Source organism: Ambystoma mexicanum, chromosome 3q (assembly GCF_040938575.1).
Source record: "Ambystoma mexicanum isolate Mex_15411 chromosome 3q, UKY_AmexF1_1, whole genome shotgun sequence".
Lineage (NCBI taxonomy): Eukaryota > Metazoa > Chordata > Amphibia > Caudata > Ambystomatidae > Ambystoma > Ambystoma mexicanum.
The window spans coordinates 46088180-46105144 of NC_090926.1; the positions used below are offsets into that span (position 1 = coordinate 46088180).

The 16965-nt window shown below is 43.9% G+C and overlaps 1 protein-coding gene across 2 annotated transcripts in view; it reads right to left on the bottom strand.

Annotated features, from left to right (window-relative positions):
* CARD10 (caspase recruitment domain family member 10) overlaps positions 1 to 16965 on the bottom strand; it is a 356289-nt gene that overhangs the window by 152579 nt on the left and 186745 nt on the right. For both annotated transcript variants that reach the window (XM_069653039.1, XM_069653038.1), the window contains exon 6: positions 16247 to 16399. In XM_069653039.1, coding sequence (XP_069509140.1) covers positions 16247 to 16399 — 153 coding nt within the window. The remainder of the gene's footprint in view (positions 1 to 16246; positions 16400 to 16965) is intronic.

Below are 16965 nucleotides of genomic sequence, written 5' to 3' on the forward strand. Positions count from 1 at the left end.
TCAGACTCTCACACCGCTGTATCAGATAACAATCACTGCAAGCCTCGTGCACATTCACTCTCACACACCTCGCAGCCGCCTTTCCTGTCCCCATATCCCTGGCCAACCACAACTGGGAGAAACATCTCACTTTCACACAGCGGTGTCCTAGTTCCCATCAGTTGAGTCTCCCTCATTCCCATACGAGTGGCAGCCTGTGATGCGTTTGAGATTACCGACATCCCACAGCTGTAGCCGTATTCACGTCAGCGGCGCCCTGCAGTCATCGTAAACAGGTTCAGGTTCACTGTAGCCAAGAACCAAACACAATCATACTTGGGGATATCTTGTGACTAAGTAAGTTCTATTGTAACAGCGCCACGATGCCCAATGGCCGCTTTCTGCGCTTTAGAAATGCAAATAAATAAATAAACAAATAAACATCAGCTGAATGTCACTCTTAAGGATGTAGAAACAGCAAAACGCACGCAGTTGTGTAAAACGACAGCACACCTTTGGCACTAACAAATAACACCAAGTCCCAACCTGAAGAGTCACACCAGCAAGCAACCTACTTAAAACAGTCTAAAGCGCAAATTAGGAAAAAAAAACAATGACATTTGACCCCTGCGGCAGGGGACATTTCCTACCATCACCCCCCCCCCCCCCTGTGGTATATCTCCAAAAGTAGCAAGAGCAGAACGCCACCCACCGACAAGTGTCCTAGCAACATAGAGCAAGATATACAAACACCTTCCAAAGCTGTCCTGACTGGAGAAGACTCCTTCCACCTGGCTGTGCTCTAGATACTGAGACACCAGAAAGCAAAAGTGGAGCTCCAATGTTCTTTCAAGCTGACATCTTCACAGAAGCAACAACGCTAACAGCATGGAAATGAAAAAAAGACTTGTTCCGGACAGTATGTTTCAGAAGATAGTTGGGTGTGTTACGGAACTCGTTGCAGTGATCTCTTTTCATATGCCCAACCAAAGTACCGAAATATGGCTAGGCCAACTCTATCTTTCCTCTCTCTGAAGTTGATAAACTTAAGTACATGTATACGTTGGTGATAGTAACACCTACCGTGCCACAAAACATAACAGACCGGCACCAGGTAGCACTTACCATAACAACTAATATAGCATCACTGTAGTGTAGGTCCAGTATTCTGAGGGTTGTAAAATCTGGCAACTTCCCCCAATGAAGAGCATAAGGCAATAGTTCTCTGAGGTGATCAGGTAGCCAAATTCGAAAGTGGGAAACCAAAATGTTAAGGTTCCTTAACCTGCATTGCTACTGGATGATACTGTGATCCTGGACAAATCATCTTATCTCACTATCTAGCACTGATTTGGCTCGGGAAGATAGCTCATTCCAACACGCTTGTCTTGGAAGCAAGACGATGCGGAGCAACACAGGTTCTATCCCCGGGTCTGTGCTTAGAAACCTCTAGGTACTAAGCGCGTTATAAAAAACCCATTACAATTACTGAGCTGCCTCCTATGAAAGGGTTTCCTCCTCACATTCTAGTGCCCTTGTTTAGCTAATTGTAAAGTATTTTTAAATATTGTCTTGTTGGGTTATTGTCTGATTTGTGCACTTTGCAAGTTAGGTCTCTAAAACGGTATTATTTTAGTTTATGAAGTCAAACATTCACAAATAATTTCACCTAGATGTAACAGGACCTGGGAGACAATGATATCAAGTGCAGGAATTGTAGAATTAGCTCAAATCCCAGCTTCACATCTTAACCAAAGTGTGTGATCCTGGGCAACTCATTTAACCTCATGGTGCTCTGATTTTTAAAGTTGCCAGTCCTCAAATATTTCAAAATCATCAGCCCCTGGGAGTGATTTAGTTCTCATGGTGGCATTTTAAAAAAAATACCTCACTCATGGATTAACTGACTATAGGCTAGCTTGTGTTCTGCATCCACTATCTAGGCCAGTAATCCCCAACATGTAGATCGGGAGCAACACGTTACTCACTGGCAGCCTAAATTGTTTCTCGCCAGTTGCTCTGGGCCATGGTGTGGAGGCCTAGAAGGAGGTGCAGAAGGGTTGAGAGCTCCTCAGTAGCAGTATAGGCAGGACTGTGAGAGAATTTTGGCCAATGAGCCTGCTGCAGTTCCAGTTGGCTTATTTTTGTAGATTCAAGATTTGAGTTTGCTGCCACCACGCAGAATATTTTTTAAAAAATGTCCTTACTTATTATTGCAGTGTCATTCTTAAAGCCCTGTCATCTTCAGATACTTTGCTCAGCTGCTAACTGTATTACTGAGCAACATAATTGAACCATGCGCTCATCTTTGTGTTCTGGAGAAAATTGTCAGATTCTGTTCATGTGCACAGCTAGTAGGAGCATAATGAACTAATAAGTTGCATGCATACCCAACTTGTTTGCATGCACTTCTTTGTGTACAAGTGAACTTAGTGTTTGATGCCACCATGCATTATATTTATCAGAAATATTACTGCCAGCGTTGCCTATATTTATTGCTACATAGTATCCCGGTAGAAAAACTGTCAACTTTTGATACACTTCCCATCGGGTACGTGGATAATGGTCAGATACGGCAAATGTCACATTTGTTTTTAATTGGCCCTATATTCAGATCCAATTAAGTTACTGTTAATATGTTTAAATTACCAAGCCAATTAATTAATCCAAATACCTAATTAACACCACCACACCGCTCTCTGAAGTAATCTTCAAATGCTCAATGTTTTGACCAATGCTTGCCACTAAATCTTGTGAAAAATCCCTTTTGGGCAGAGAAAGAGGCCGCAAATCCTTCAAAAAGTTGACATTTGTATTCCTAACCACGTTTTCACCAATTTAACAGGCCCCATGTGCTTTAAAATGCACTATTTGACATTACATGCCAAATAATTCTTAGGAGGTAACCTCCAAATTCCCAGTGAAATGATCTGTAAAGCCGACCATAATGACCAGTATTAATCAATATTTATTTAATTGCATTTCTATGTTAACAGTTAGCAATATTTAAACATGTCATATTTCATAAAATTCACATAGAACAAGCCTGCAATAAAAAAGCAGCTTTAACATATTCAAACAAGCTATATAGAATACCTGATTGTTACAATTAATTTTATAAAACTTAGATTCCATCCATGTCCATGCTTGCACAAAACAGAGAAACAACAAGAAATTACCAGAAAATGAACTCAATCTTCATCGCCTCCCATTTTGCAGGCACACTTTGTGATTCCTCCTGGACACCTTCATTTATTCAGGGATGGGTACATTTAAACATATCATTATCCCCCTGCATTCTGGGGATAGTATTTCGCAGACTTCTCCTTGCCATTGAAATGTGATGTAAGTCTCATATAAGGCTATAGAGGACAGTTTATGTATGTTTTGGACATCTCCCTCTCTCCCCATCAGACAAGCTCTTGCTTTAAGAGTTATTTTTTAGTTGACTTAATGTGTCAAATTTAGTTATATCCCACCCCCTATCCAAATGGACAATGCCTTACAAGTCCCCCATCCCTCTCCCGTACCACTTGCACTGAAATCCACATGATGGTTAGCAGAAATTCCCAGGTTTGCTTTTTAAAAATGAGTAAAAAATCTTAACTGGGACGACACCTTCAAACTGAACATCCCCAATTCAGCTCAGAAGGTGCTACCAGGGTTACCTGGAGGGAGACTTGCTATTTGGCCCAGGAATTTATTTTGCAGTCCCTCCAGGAAATGATAGTTTCAACAACCCCAAATTTCACGGTCATAAAAAAATCATGGAACATTTGCCTTACAATACCTCCAGTCACATCTCCAATCTGAATGTCCCAAACTTGAAATGCAATCCTAAAAGGAAACCTTAATCATTAATGATGCACTTATAGCTGTTGTCTTAAAATGAATGACCCAAGCACCAACTCTTTGGGAAGAGTAGACTCAAATAAGAATAAGTCTACCTCCTCATCTCAGCATTCATTTAAAAAACAGCTACAAGGTTTCACCCTTTTCCTGACTCCATCATTTTAGTTTTTATCATATTTATTTTCAAACTATCGTTCCCAAAATAGTTATTTGTTTAAGGCAGTCTCTGTTGGAGATCTGCCAGGCTTAAGTGCAAAATAGCTGTGTCATCTTCATAAAGAAGCATGTTATAAAAATGTACCCTTCAGAGAGAGTTGATTAACTTTTCAAAGAGAAGTACTAGGTTCAAAGTCAGAAAGGAATACATTGGGGCCAACGGACATCTCTGCTTTTCACCTTTATTGGTGGGGGAAAACAATGTATAATTCCCTGATCTTTGATATCGGACAGACGCTGAGGGGGCCATGTATCACAGTTGGATAAGATTAAAAAAAAAACATTAGGTTTAAATGAAATAAGTAAATAAATAAAATGTAATTTATGCAGCAAGATGTTTCTATAAGTCAAATCAAAAATGTTCTCAACATCTGAAAAAAGTCACAAGTAATCTCCCTCCCTCAACTTTATCGTATTTCTCCATGATGCTGTTCAGAGTGAAGCAGTAATACAATGTACTAAGCCGTCCCCTGAAGCCTGCTTGGGAGAGGTTCAAGACATTGTTACTTTGAGCCCACTCCTCCAGTCTGAGCAACATTTGGGGATTATCTTACTGTCAATGTCCAGTAAGGAAATTGGTCTATAACTGTGGGGGCTGGTGTTTCAAGGCTACGTGTCCAAGGAGATGGTATAATGTCTCTCCTGGCAATTGCATTCAGCATAAAACAATTTAGTGTCATTCAAAGAAATGACCCTCTGTAAAAGCTTATTGTGTTTCAATAAATTCATTTTTTTTTTAGGTATTTTAGCAATTTGTAATTGTCCTTTTGAAACTTGAATTCTGGCCACCCATGGACACGCCACTCATTAAATCATGGTTGAATTTTCTTTTCGAGTTTCTACATTCTGCATCACACCATGGGGCATCCCGTTCTATAATCTGGACCTTCTGAACTGGAGGCCACCGTTTGCCTATAGCTCTGCCCCAAATAGTTTCAACCAAAGACTCAAACAAACTGACACTTTCCTTTGGGGCCGCTGAACTGTTTAGCAGTTTTAAGAGAATATCTTTTAATTTCTTGTGAATGAGTCATCCTTTCCAATGTCTCATTGTTGGGCGTGGGCATCGCCAACCAGCCCAACTGGCTGACAGACATCTTCTTCGTGGTGCCTAACACTGGCCATTGGAAAATTAACTCAAGAGGATAGGGATCACTCCTTGTTCTATCAGAAATTAAAAAGTCATAACATTCCTGAAGTAAAAACTGTACACAATACAGTAATTAATGATTGAGGAACAGCATTACTGTTCTTGTATGCTTTGGAATGCACCATTTGCCACTTAAGATTCTGGAAAATTGTTAGGCAGAACCCCGAAGTACACCTGAAGATCAGTGATCAATATGTGACCAACTTTACTGTCCAAACATTTGTGCTAAATTTCTTTAAAATGTGTGGCTCAAGAACCTGGAGCTCCTGCTAATGTTTATTTAGAACTACCATATTTTTGAACAACTTGACTGGTCCTGTCTAAAAATGTCCTTCTGATGACTGATGTTCAATGTCCTCAACATTTCCTGTAAACAACCACTTAATGTCGAATTAAGTTAAACGTCACTGCACATTTCCTTTACTACCAATTACAAAGTTCTATTGGCAGTCTTATGTTTGTTACATTTAAGATTTGAGTTGCAATAATTATTCTGCGAACTATTCTGCAAACTGAGCGCCAACATGTTCCGTCAAAGAAAGGATGCTGCTCCTAATTTCATTTTATATGCACATTTTGCTCATTGCGCACAAAACGTTGAGGACCCTTGATCTAGGCTATGGCATGTGTACCTTTCTCAGTGCCTCCTGTGTGTCTTCTGTATCCATTCATGAGCACTTGTGGATTTTGTGAGGCTGCTCATCTGAGTTCTGTTATAATTCTGGGTCATGTGTAGCTTTCTCACCCAGCTGCTGATCTGTGACCTGCATAGACACTACAGTCAGTGCACCTTCATCGCCTCGTGGCTGCTGTTGTTACATTCTGCCCTGCACCTATGGAAGAGCACAAGCAACCTCATCATGCGGCCCTTGAAAAGGCACTTGTTTATTATCCTGATTCCAGCACAGATGAAGGGGGTCGGGGGACCTCCAGGGGGCACCAAAGCTTATTTTTAACACTGCTGGGGCCACATATCAATCTTTGGGTTGTGATTGCAATAGGCGGAGGGGGGAGTTTGTCAGAGATTCTGAAATCCTTAATTCCTTTAGTTCAGGTAGGGCCACAAATGTGTCTGTGTCGCGGGCCCTAAAATCTCTTAAGATGGTGCTGGCTCACAGACCCTCACACCAGGAATAAGCAGCAGCAGGAAAAGCAATCGTAGAGAAGCAGCCCTAAGAAAATGTCCCCATGATGGAGCCATCCTGAAACCAATGACACGAAAAAGAAGGCAACTGTGAAGTCCTTATGACACATCATAACTCCACATCCCTCTTCCTCATCCCAATCATCACTTTTGACATGGTCTTAGCTCCTGGAAAAACCTTGTGTTTTCCATTGTATGTGCTTTTTGTCTCATTTATTTATTTTTTAGCTCACGCCCTCCTCACTTTACACACCAACACCCATGAACATAATCCTTCTGTGTATGTGTCCATGGACCGCATCAGGAGCCTCGGGAAGCCTGCCAACAGTACCTCCTACGTTCATTACATAAAGGAGCAGCAACCTCCCTTCTGTGCAACGCGGTCCCAGTCATGCATGGTGTCACCATCCCCAGAGATGAGGGTGCATTTGCACGAATCCTGAATTGCTTTACTTAAAAGAAGGAGAGCGCAGCAGCATTTGTTGGGGGTGTTGGCAGGGAGTCATTGTAGCACTAATGGCCAAGCAGCTAGACAGCCATAGTAAGAGGAGTTCAAAGTATAGCTGGGCATGTTCTCGGTGAGCTATTAACAAGCCATTCCACTGTGTTGCTGGCTATTTTATATCCAGCCGCCAGAAATGACAACCCCGCCCCCCCCCCCAATGTCAGCATGAGTGAGCAACACTCAGGGAAGCGGCTGTGCAAGAAAAAGCAAGTGCAGGATTTCGTATCAAGCTCAACGTCTTCTTTTTGAGGGTCCTGTAGGAATCATATTTCTGGAGAAAAGGTCAGGTACTTTGTTGAGGTCATTGTGGAGGAGGGAAGGGGTAAAAGGTACGGGCCTGATGGTTTGCGCGTTATAAATAAAACAAATACAAATACAAGTAAGATTTCATTAGAAAGGAGTTTCTTTCCGAATTCTTCTCAGCCAAAGAACCAAAATCCTGCTGATGAAAAGGGATTTCTTGAAGGGGAGCAAAGTGAAACATACCTGATCAAAGAGGTCTGGACCAAGTCATGTGACATGTAAGCCTGCTAGACTCCCTGCCTCTGAAACAAGTTACCAATGCAGATAAGAATGCAACCTTCCACACATCCTACACTTCAGGAAGAATTTGAAGACCCTACTCTTCAAAGAAGATCTCCCCAATCGCTGATCACTCGATTCAATCCCAGCTCCTACGCTGCCCTGCCCCTTTAGATGTTACTCCCTTGTGTATCCCATGTGCACAGCACTCTGTTGCTTTCCAGATAAGTGTGAGCCATATATACCCATACATAGAAACATACATGAACCAGAAGATTAGATTTCCAGCTCAGGAAAAGCAAGGTCCCTGTGCAGAACAGACATCACCCAGTCCTAGAAGCAGCCACAAGAAGGATTCCTTGTGTATGTGCATTTAATGTGTGAATAAAGTAGGTCGTGTGGGAATCTAGGGAACCGCCAAGATCTCCATTCTTAGATTTGAGGCCACATTATAACCACTGTTGGGGCAGTATCAGTCCATGCTGGAAAGTTTACAGATGTATTCCCTCTTATTCAACCTTAGAGAGAGCTCATCTGTGTGCACTGAGGAGGCTCCAGTAGGAAACACTGAGCACAGGAATGTTGGAGCATGGTTCTCACTTGGCAATAAGTGCAAGCACTTACTCCACATACACAGTAAAACTTCTTCTTTCTGACTTTCCAGACTGCCACACTGCCACACTGCCACACTGCCACACTGCCAATGACGAGGGTACTGAATGCTCAGCTCATCTTAACAGGCTGCCGAGCCAGGTGGAACTGATCTCTTACGTGGCATTCAACTGTGTAAGGTGTACAGATTTACACCTGGGACATCCATGGCAATCAGACATCATGTTCATACGTATGATGCAAATGATTGCAAATGGTGCAACCTTAAGGAGGGGTGTCATTTGGGAAACAATTAGAGGAAAAGGGGCTATACAATTCTGAAGAACAAGAAGCAGGGACTAAGCCCAACCCCACCAGCGCATTTTGGTAAACTCCTACCTTTCCATCTCTGTGGATGTTTGCTTTCCTCCTGGGAATAGGGGAATGACTGCAGCTTCTTTTGCTCTCAACCAGGCTAAATCGTTGACATCCGCGGTGCAGAGGTCCTGACTATCCAGGAAAGTCATGGAAGTTTTAAGTAGAAGATCAACTGTGCTACTTTGTAGGCGCTTGGGTGTCATCCATCCAGGGGCATGGGTACTAGACATCAATCCGGCTAGAGAATGAGATTTGTGTGCACAGCTATTCTAGAAAATCCCAAAAAAGCAAAGTTCCCATGCTCTGCACAGGATCTCCTACAGAAAGAGACAATTGTTCCAGGAGCTGTGGATTGGAGAGCTATGGAATCATCTCCATAATCTTCTTATTTCCAAAAGTATCAGAAAGATTCCATCTGGTTCTGGACCTGAAGTGGGTCAAGAGTTCTGTCAAAAGGCTCACATGAAAATGCAAAATTTCAATGGATCATCCCCTCCTCTCCACTGAGGATTGCCTAGGACCACTATATCTGATGGACGCTTCCCTGAATGTACCAATCAGTGCAGCCTATCAACAGTTTTTATCATTTTGAAGTGCAGGAGCAGCACATCCAGTCTATCATTCTCTCATTTAGCCTGAAATCTGTCCCCAGAGTGTTCCCAAAGATCCTGGCACTGGTGGTGGCTGGTTTACACCAAAGGCCCATCTGACCATACCTGGACACACCTCCATGGATCTGGCATTTTCTTAGTTGAGGTAAGTATGTGAGACTCGGTGTAGCCTGCATTGGTAACAAACATTGAGAGATTGCACCCACTGCCATCCCCAGAGCTGATTTGCATTGGTTTAATTTCTGCACCCAGCCAGGGCAGTTGTCTCCAAACTCTAAACCCAGGACTTTGCAATCACTGCTTTGTTCTCAGTTGGCTCTGGCTTGGACATAACCAATGATGTAGCAGCAAAAAGCTTAGTTAATTTGTGTGAGCTCCTGGGCATACAGGAATTAATAGTTATCACGACAGAGAGTGATCTGTGCAGAGGGGATGATCCATGAAAGTAGGGAAGCAATCTCCCAGCTGGAACTGACATTTTTTTTCTCAATAGAGTCTCTGTTTCGAACATGACTAATTCTCTTCACATTCAAATGGACACGTCACCTGACTAGACATATGTCAATTGGAAGAGGCAACATATTCCAGGATCCTGTCAGGGACAGGGTGTGCATTGAGCCTGTGGGCTTAATCCAAAATATGATCCCTAATCATAACACACACCAAGGGCAGGGCTTGTAAAATCTACTGGCCCACTCGCATTGGGGAGTAGATTTTATGAAAGGTGAGTACCATTTGCATGGTACTCGACCTTGCTGGCAAGTATGGGGATGTTTGAAACTTTTGCTTGACATTTACTGCAAACCAACTTTGCAGAAGCTGGCAAAAATGTTCAGTGTGCATGGCTGACCTTTTGGGTGGCAACATTGTACCAAATCTGAAGTGTGCTTATGGTGGCATGCTCCATTTTACAGAAAACACTTGTAAATATTTTGTCACCCATCACCATGGCGCAAGTGCATTTCTCTTAGGTCAAGTATGTAAACTAAGAAACACGCTCTGCAGGTCTAGTGGGATTTTTACAAATTTGTATGGCCTAAAGCGGTTAGACTGCATCCGAGTAGACAGACTGAGCAGGCCATTTCTGACATACTTGGAGCATTAACTTGGTCAGATTATTTTATCTCAGGTGTTCCAAGGTTCTGGGAGGCCCATGCTGGATCTGTATGCCTCTCCTAAGAAAGCTTGTTTGCTGAAATACTGAGCAAGGTTCCTTAACCTACAGCCTAGGGATCAGAAGCCATGACTCTGAAGCGGCCAAACAATTTAATGTATGCTTTTTCTCATCTTCTTCTAATCCCTTGTGTCATCAGCAAACCGAGGTGTCCTTGGTGGAAGCAGTAGTGGTTGCCCCATTCTGGTTTATTCGGACACAGCAGAGAGTGGTTGTATTAACTGATCCAGATGTCAGTAGCCCCAAGAGGAAGCTACTATTGGACCCAGCTCCTACTTCAGGGCCTCAGGCTAATCCCCACCACCATAAAGAGCTCATGCCCCATCTATTGGTGGAGTGAGATGGCTTATGCAGAAAACGGAATGTACTCCTGCCTTCTACCTATCATACATCATGGACTGACTGGAGCTCTTGCCAAAGATGGTGTATGGTCAATAATCTTGCCCAGATTTATGGTGGCATGCCAGTAGTCCTTCATTTCACCTCTGATGGGTTTTCCCTGGGGTTGACTGTGTCTTCCCTCGGATCTCTGTGGGCAGTGGACAGTGGACAGTGAATCTTCATCCTGGTTGCAGTAGGTGAAGGATTGGTAAACAGACTACTTCTTGATGTATTGCACCTTCATCCTGTTCAGCAAGTTGTTTTCATCAATGGGAAGTGTTGGATAATTATGGCATTTCTTTTCTAGTCTCCATGACTTCTGCTGGAAGTACCTGGGAGCTTACAGCTCTTTTATGTCAGGATCCCTTATTCAAAGTTTCCCAGACACTTCAGCGTTGAGTTTTTAACCAACATTGATGACAAATATTGATTCGCATTTCCACCTGTAATAGGATTTTTTTTGCCATCTTTTAATGGTAGTTGTTCCTCACCAGATTGGTGGTGTTTAGAGGTTATTAGGTCAGTACTGATCTGAACGCTAAGAACAGCTGTCTTTAAAACCCAAAGCATGTATACGAGGAGGTGGTTGAAACTCTTGGTAACTTTGTCATGAGATTACGTATCCGCATGAAACATTGCGCTTTTCACTGCTACTCCAAGGAGGAGGCACTATGGTCCCAGGTTATATTGGGGTGTAAATCCTCATACGTTCAAAATAATCTTTTACAAAAGTAAAGATCTTTAGAGGAAATACTGGCTATAGCCAGGTCGGACTCTGCCATCTCTCTAAAAGACATCAATATGGGGAAAATAAAGGTGCTCCCTGCAGTCAAGGTAGGAGAATCTATCCAAAAGCTATCACCTACACAGGGCGAGGGGGCCAGTAGGGCAGGTATGATGTGTTTTCTGTGTGGGTACGAATTTCCACATGAGGGCATGTGCGCAGCAATGGGACAGAAATGTGCTGCAGGTGGCGGAGCTGACCACTCCCATGCGGTTTGCAGGAACGCACCAGCTCCTCCACCACGTAGCTCCTCACTGGCCAGCGGTAGATGACACATGAGATATCGCGGAGAAGATCTCAGATCCACCCGCGACACCAGAAGACACAATCTGTCAGAAGGAGATAGTGATAAGTATCACAGATAAAAGCCCCACAAATCCCTAGAGCGGAGCAACTCATACCGCCCACGGAGAATTATCCAGTACATAGCGACAAACTCCCTATCGGAAAGTGAGTCATTGGGCTCTCCCACAGATCAGAAGAAATGAGGATATGTATGGGCGCCGAACAATGAAACAGTCAAAGAATACAGCCCTACCGTAACACTACAAGTTAACAACACACCCACCAAATGTTTAATCGATACAGGGGCACCAGTGAATGTTATGAGTGAGGAGATATACAACAAGCTCCCACAAACCCCAAAACTAAGACCATTGACTGTGGACATATACCCCTAAGGATCCAACAACCCGCTCCCCAGCAAGGGAATGTTCACTACTGTCTGTGCTCACAAATCACACACTGCACATAATCAATTACACGTACTATCAACGGAAACGAACAGCAGTTGCATTCTCAGTTGTAAGACGGCCATGGACATGGGTCTGATACATATCCTATACTGCATTATGGCACATAAATACATGGCCCCAAATGGAGACACGGTGAAAATGTTCCCAAAACTCTTCAAGGGTCTAGGAAAACAGAGAAACTGCAAAGTGCGTCTGCTCATTGACCCCACAGTCAAGCCCGTCGCCCAACATAACAGAGGCATTCCAATCAATATACAGAAACAAGTAGAAGAGGAGATTCACCATCTGTTGGACCTCAACATTATTGAACGGGTGAGCTGACATACACCATGGATATCCCCCATTGTACCAGTGCCCAAGAAATCAGCAGAGGGGTCCATCAGACTGTATGTGGACATGCCCAGACCTAACAAGGGCATACAAAGAGAAAGACATCAGACTCCCAGTATCACTGGCATGAGCCACCTCTTTAATGGTGCAACAGTCTTTTCCAAACTGGACCTTAACAAAGGATACCACCAACTGAAATTGGCCTCTGAGTCCCACTGTATCACCACTTTTGTCACCCACATGGTTTTAGTCTGATATAAAAGACTACATTTCGGAATATCGTCAGCGGCAGATATATTCGAAGAGGAGTTACACCAGGTCATTAAACATTTACCAAATTGTCTGAACTATAGCGATGACATTTTAATTTTTTGGCAAGACAATGAGTGAACATGACAATACCTTGCATCGTGTCTGCCTGGCATTGGAAGTGGCTATGGTGATGTTAAACAAAGAGAAATGCAAATTCCGGAAACACACGTTGAAATTCTTTGCCCACATATTTGTGGAATAAGGCATCAGACCACATCCTAATAAGGTGGCGGTGGTGACGGAGTCCCCCAGGGAGACCACGATCTCCAATCTACAGTAATTCCTAGGTCTAGTCAGCTATTGCTCGAGATACTAAGAAAACTACACCACCATCAGCGCACAATTACGTGAACTCACCAAAGACAGACAAGAATTTCATTGGTCTCCGGAGTGCCAAACCTGCTGCGAGGCTATATAAACAAACATTGCATCGGCGGCAGACATAGCCTACCTTAGTTCATCAAAGGACACAGAGTGACAGTGGATGCCAACCCTGTCGGGCTTGGTGCCATATTATTCCAGTTTGAACCGCGAACGCCCCACTCCAAACAGATACTGGCTTATGCGAGCCACAGCCTTTCAGACATGAGCAGAAATACTCACTGGCTGAAAAATAGAGACTCATGGTGGTCTGGGCTTGCGAATATTTCCACCTCTTCCTTTATGGCAAAGCATTTACCATTGTTATGGACCACCAAGCTCTCCTTACAATCTATGGCAACCCAAAAGCAATGATTCCCCCATGGATTGCAATGTGGGGACTTTGTTTGCAGGACTGCAAATGTACAATTCGCGACAGGCCAGGGAAAGACAAGAATCCAGCAGACTACCTCTCCTGCCATCCATGAGGATCTGGTCAGCAGGAACACTCTATAGCTGAGGCATACCTAAACTACGTCATCCACCAGTTGAAACCTTTCCCAGTTGTGTGGACAACACTACAACAAGAGTCTGAAGCTGATCCGGCACTGCCATCATAGCTGAATGCCTTACTACAGGTAAAATAAAGCATGCAAAAGACATGGCGAAACACATGGACCAAGCTACGCAAGAGATTAAGAGTCTGTGTCTCGCCCAAGATGAACAGAAGACCACATCATACTGAAAGGATGCAAGATCATCTTGCCTAGGTCACTATGCCAAGGAGTCATTGACTTGGTGCATGAAGGCCACAGATGACCTGCATCTAACAAGAATCTACTTCGCCAGAAAAACTGGTTCCCTCGATTGGACAATAGAGTGGAGGAAACTTTAAATAATTGTGCCGTTTGCAATGGGGTGTCCCCGGCGCCAACACCTCACCCATTACAAATATCCCAGCTACCTGAGAATATCTGGGAGGAGTTGTCAGTTGATTTTTTTGGTCCCACAAGAGATGGTTCTTATGTCCTGGTAGTAGTAGATGAATATTCAAGATTCCTGGAGGTGCAAATCATATCCTCTACTGCTGCCACGTCTCTCATTCCGGTGCTGGAACGCATCCTCATGGCATACGGCATCTCAAAGGTCATTAAATCGGACAATGGCTTCCATTTATAAGCCAGGATTTTGCCAACTTTGCAGAATATATGGGGTTTAGACACCGTCAAATAACACCCCTCTGGCCTCAGGCCAATGATATGGTTGAGCGCTTCACAGGTAACATCAAGCGGACACTGCAAGTGGCGCATGTCACAGGCAAACCACTCGAGAATACAGGCACACTCCACACAATACCACAGTGGAGTGCCCGACGTATCTCATAATTGGCCGCTGAGTCAGAACGCAGCTCCCACACAGCCCGGGCCAAGAGGACTAATTTCCCAAACACCAAGAAAATCGCATATGAGACTCCAAAGCGAAACAGAAAATGAAGGAAACTGCAGATTCCCGAAGAGGGGCCAGAGAAGTGTTGCTAGTTATAGGAGACGTAGTGTTTGTGAAACAGGCGAAGCAAAGGAAGAAAGACTCTTCTCACTTTAAGAAATTCAGGGGAGAAATTTTCAGAGTACTTGATGGAGGAGAAGCAGAGAAATGGGACTCTGACGAATCATATCAAGGTGGCAGTGAGGCTTCGGAGAAAGAATGGGATTCAGGGGAAGGGCCCGACTATGCACATCAAGACAAAGAATGGAGTGTCAGGCTGAGGGGCGACACAAGGCTGATTGAAGAAATGGACGGAGAACCACCTTTGTGTTTAAGAAGGGAAGAGGGGTCACGTTGTTGTTAGAGGCATGTTAGCCTTGTTTTGTGGGAGGGACTTGGTAGGAATGAGGGGCGGAAGGGAAACGACAAAGGGGGACGGGAAGTCCTCAGTTGTAATAAATAAAGAAGTGTGAACAGTTTCAAGTCTCCTGACTATGCTTGTGACCTGACCCGCAGTGCAGCGACTGACGTAGGGGTGACCCCCAGAGAGAGTGACTTAGCCTCTATCACACCGCTAAGAATGTTTTGCTTCTGACCCCACCTCAAATATCTGTTTTATATTTTTTTAACACTGCCACTCCCCCCCACACACACACTTATACTAAACTCCTTTCCCTTTCTTTTGCCGTATTTCACCAAGAGGGCACCTCAGGTTTATATTTTTGTGTCCCTTTGTTGGGTATCTGTTTTCATAATTCTGAAGGACCGAAGGTACAATTTAATTCATTCTGTACAAGGAAACCCACCCACATCAGTGGCGGCCTACATTCCAATGGAAACCGACCCACTCACCATAACACTGATTGCATACACTCCAAAGGGATATCACCCGCTCTCCACAACACTGATTGCATACATTCCAATGGAATCCCACCCACTCTCCACAACCCTGACTGCGTACACTCCAATGGAACCTCACCCACTCTCCATAACCCTGATATTGTACATTCCAGTGGAATTCCACCCACTCTCTATAACCCTGATCACATACACTCCAATGGAATCTTTCACCCACTCTCCTTAAACCTGATCGCAGACACTCCAATGAACTCTCACCCTCTCTAAATAATCTTGATCGCGAACACTCCGATGGAATCTCACCCACTCGCCATAACCCTGATCGAGTGCATTCCAATGGACTCCCACCCACTCACTATAATCCTGATCATGGACATTCCAATGGAATCTCACCCACTCGCAATAACCCTGATTGCATACACTCCAATGACATCTCACCCTCTTTCCATAACACTGATCACGTACACGCCAATGGAATCTCGTCAACTCTCCATAACCATAATTGCATACACTCCAATGGAAACTCGCCCACTCTCCATAACCCTAATTGCATACACTCCAATGGAACCCCACCCACTCTCCATAACCATGATTGCGTACACACCAATGGAATCGTAGCCATTCTCCATAATACTGATGGCATACACTCCAATGGAATTTCATCCATTGTCCATAACCCTGATCACGTAGAATCCAATGGAATCTCACCCACTCTCAAAAACTCGGATGGCGTACACTTCGATGGAATTTCACTCATTCCCACATCACTTAACTCAGACAATGAAATGAAGTCTTACTTACATCACTGACCCCACATATCACAATGAAGACTGACACAACATACACATTGGTGACTCACCTTGTTACGCAGTTGCTCTGCCCGATAGAGCTCACACTGCAGCTGCTGCACTTTTATGCTTTGCTCCTGTTGTTCCTCCAGGGCCTCCTTCCGGTCCTGCTCCAGGATCTCCAACAGTATTTTCCCAGCCTCTGGTACATGAGCTTCTCCGGCCTAAAGACAGGAACAAGAGAGAGAGCCTTAGACGTTGAGCGTGGAAATGACGGATCACAGAGGATCCAACCTGCTGACAACCAGGCAGCCATATTGGAATGCCTGATCTGACAAATGACAGGTAATGCATCTTCAGCTGCACTAGTGACTTGATGGAGTAATCCAAAACCTCTCTTCTGTGTCATAGCTACAGTATAGAGTACCCGAGGTAGATTCCCATTGTGACACTTCCTCCACAAAGCCACCAGCTTGAAAATACCCACGGAACCATCCCCGCTCAAGACTGAGGGAGTAATATTGTTTTGCAGTTGCAAAAGCAGCAGCTCACAGTCAAACAATTACTGACTTCACTAAAAAAATGAAAGGGTAAAGTGGATTGACTATCACTCAGCAATAAAGAAAGGCAGCCACTTTACAATGTACTCTCGGTCCACAAGGCTATATGCAAACACAGCAGAATGTTTGGTTACCTTGTTGTCTATTGATGTGTTTATGAAGTTATATATGGGGTGGACCAAGACATAGAGATGATCAAAGAACTGAGCGCAGTGATTGGATAGAGCTAA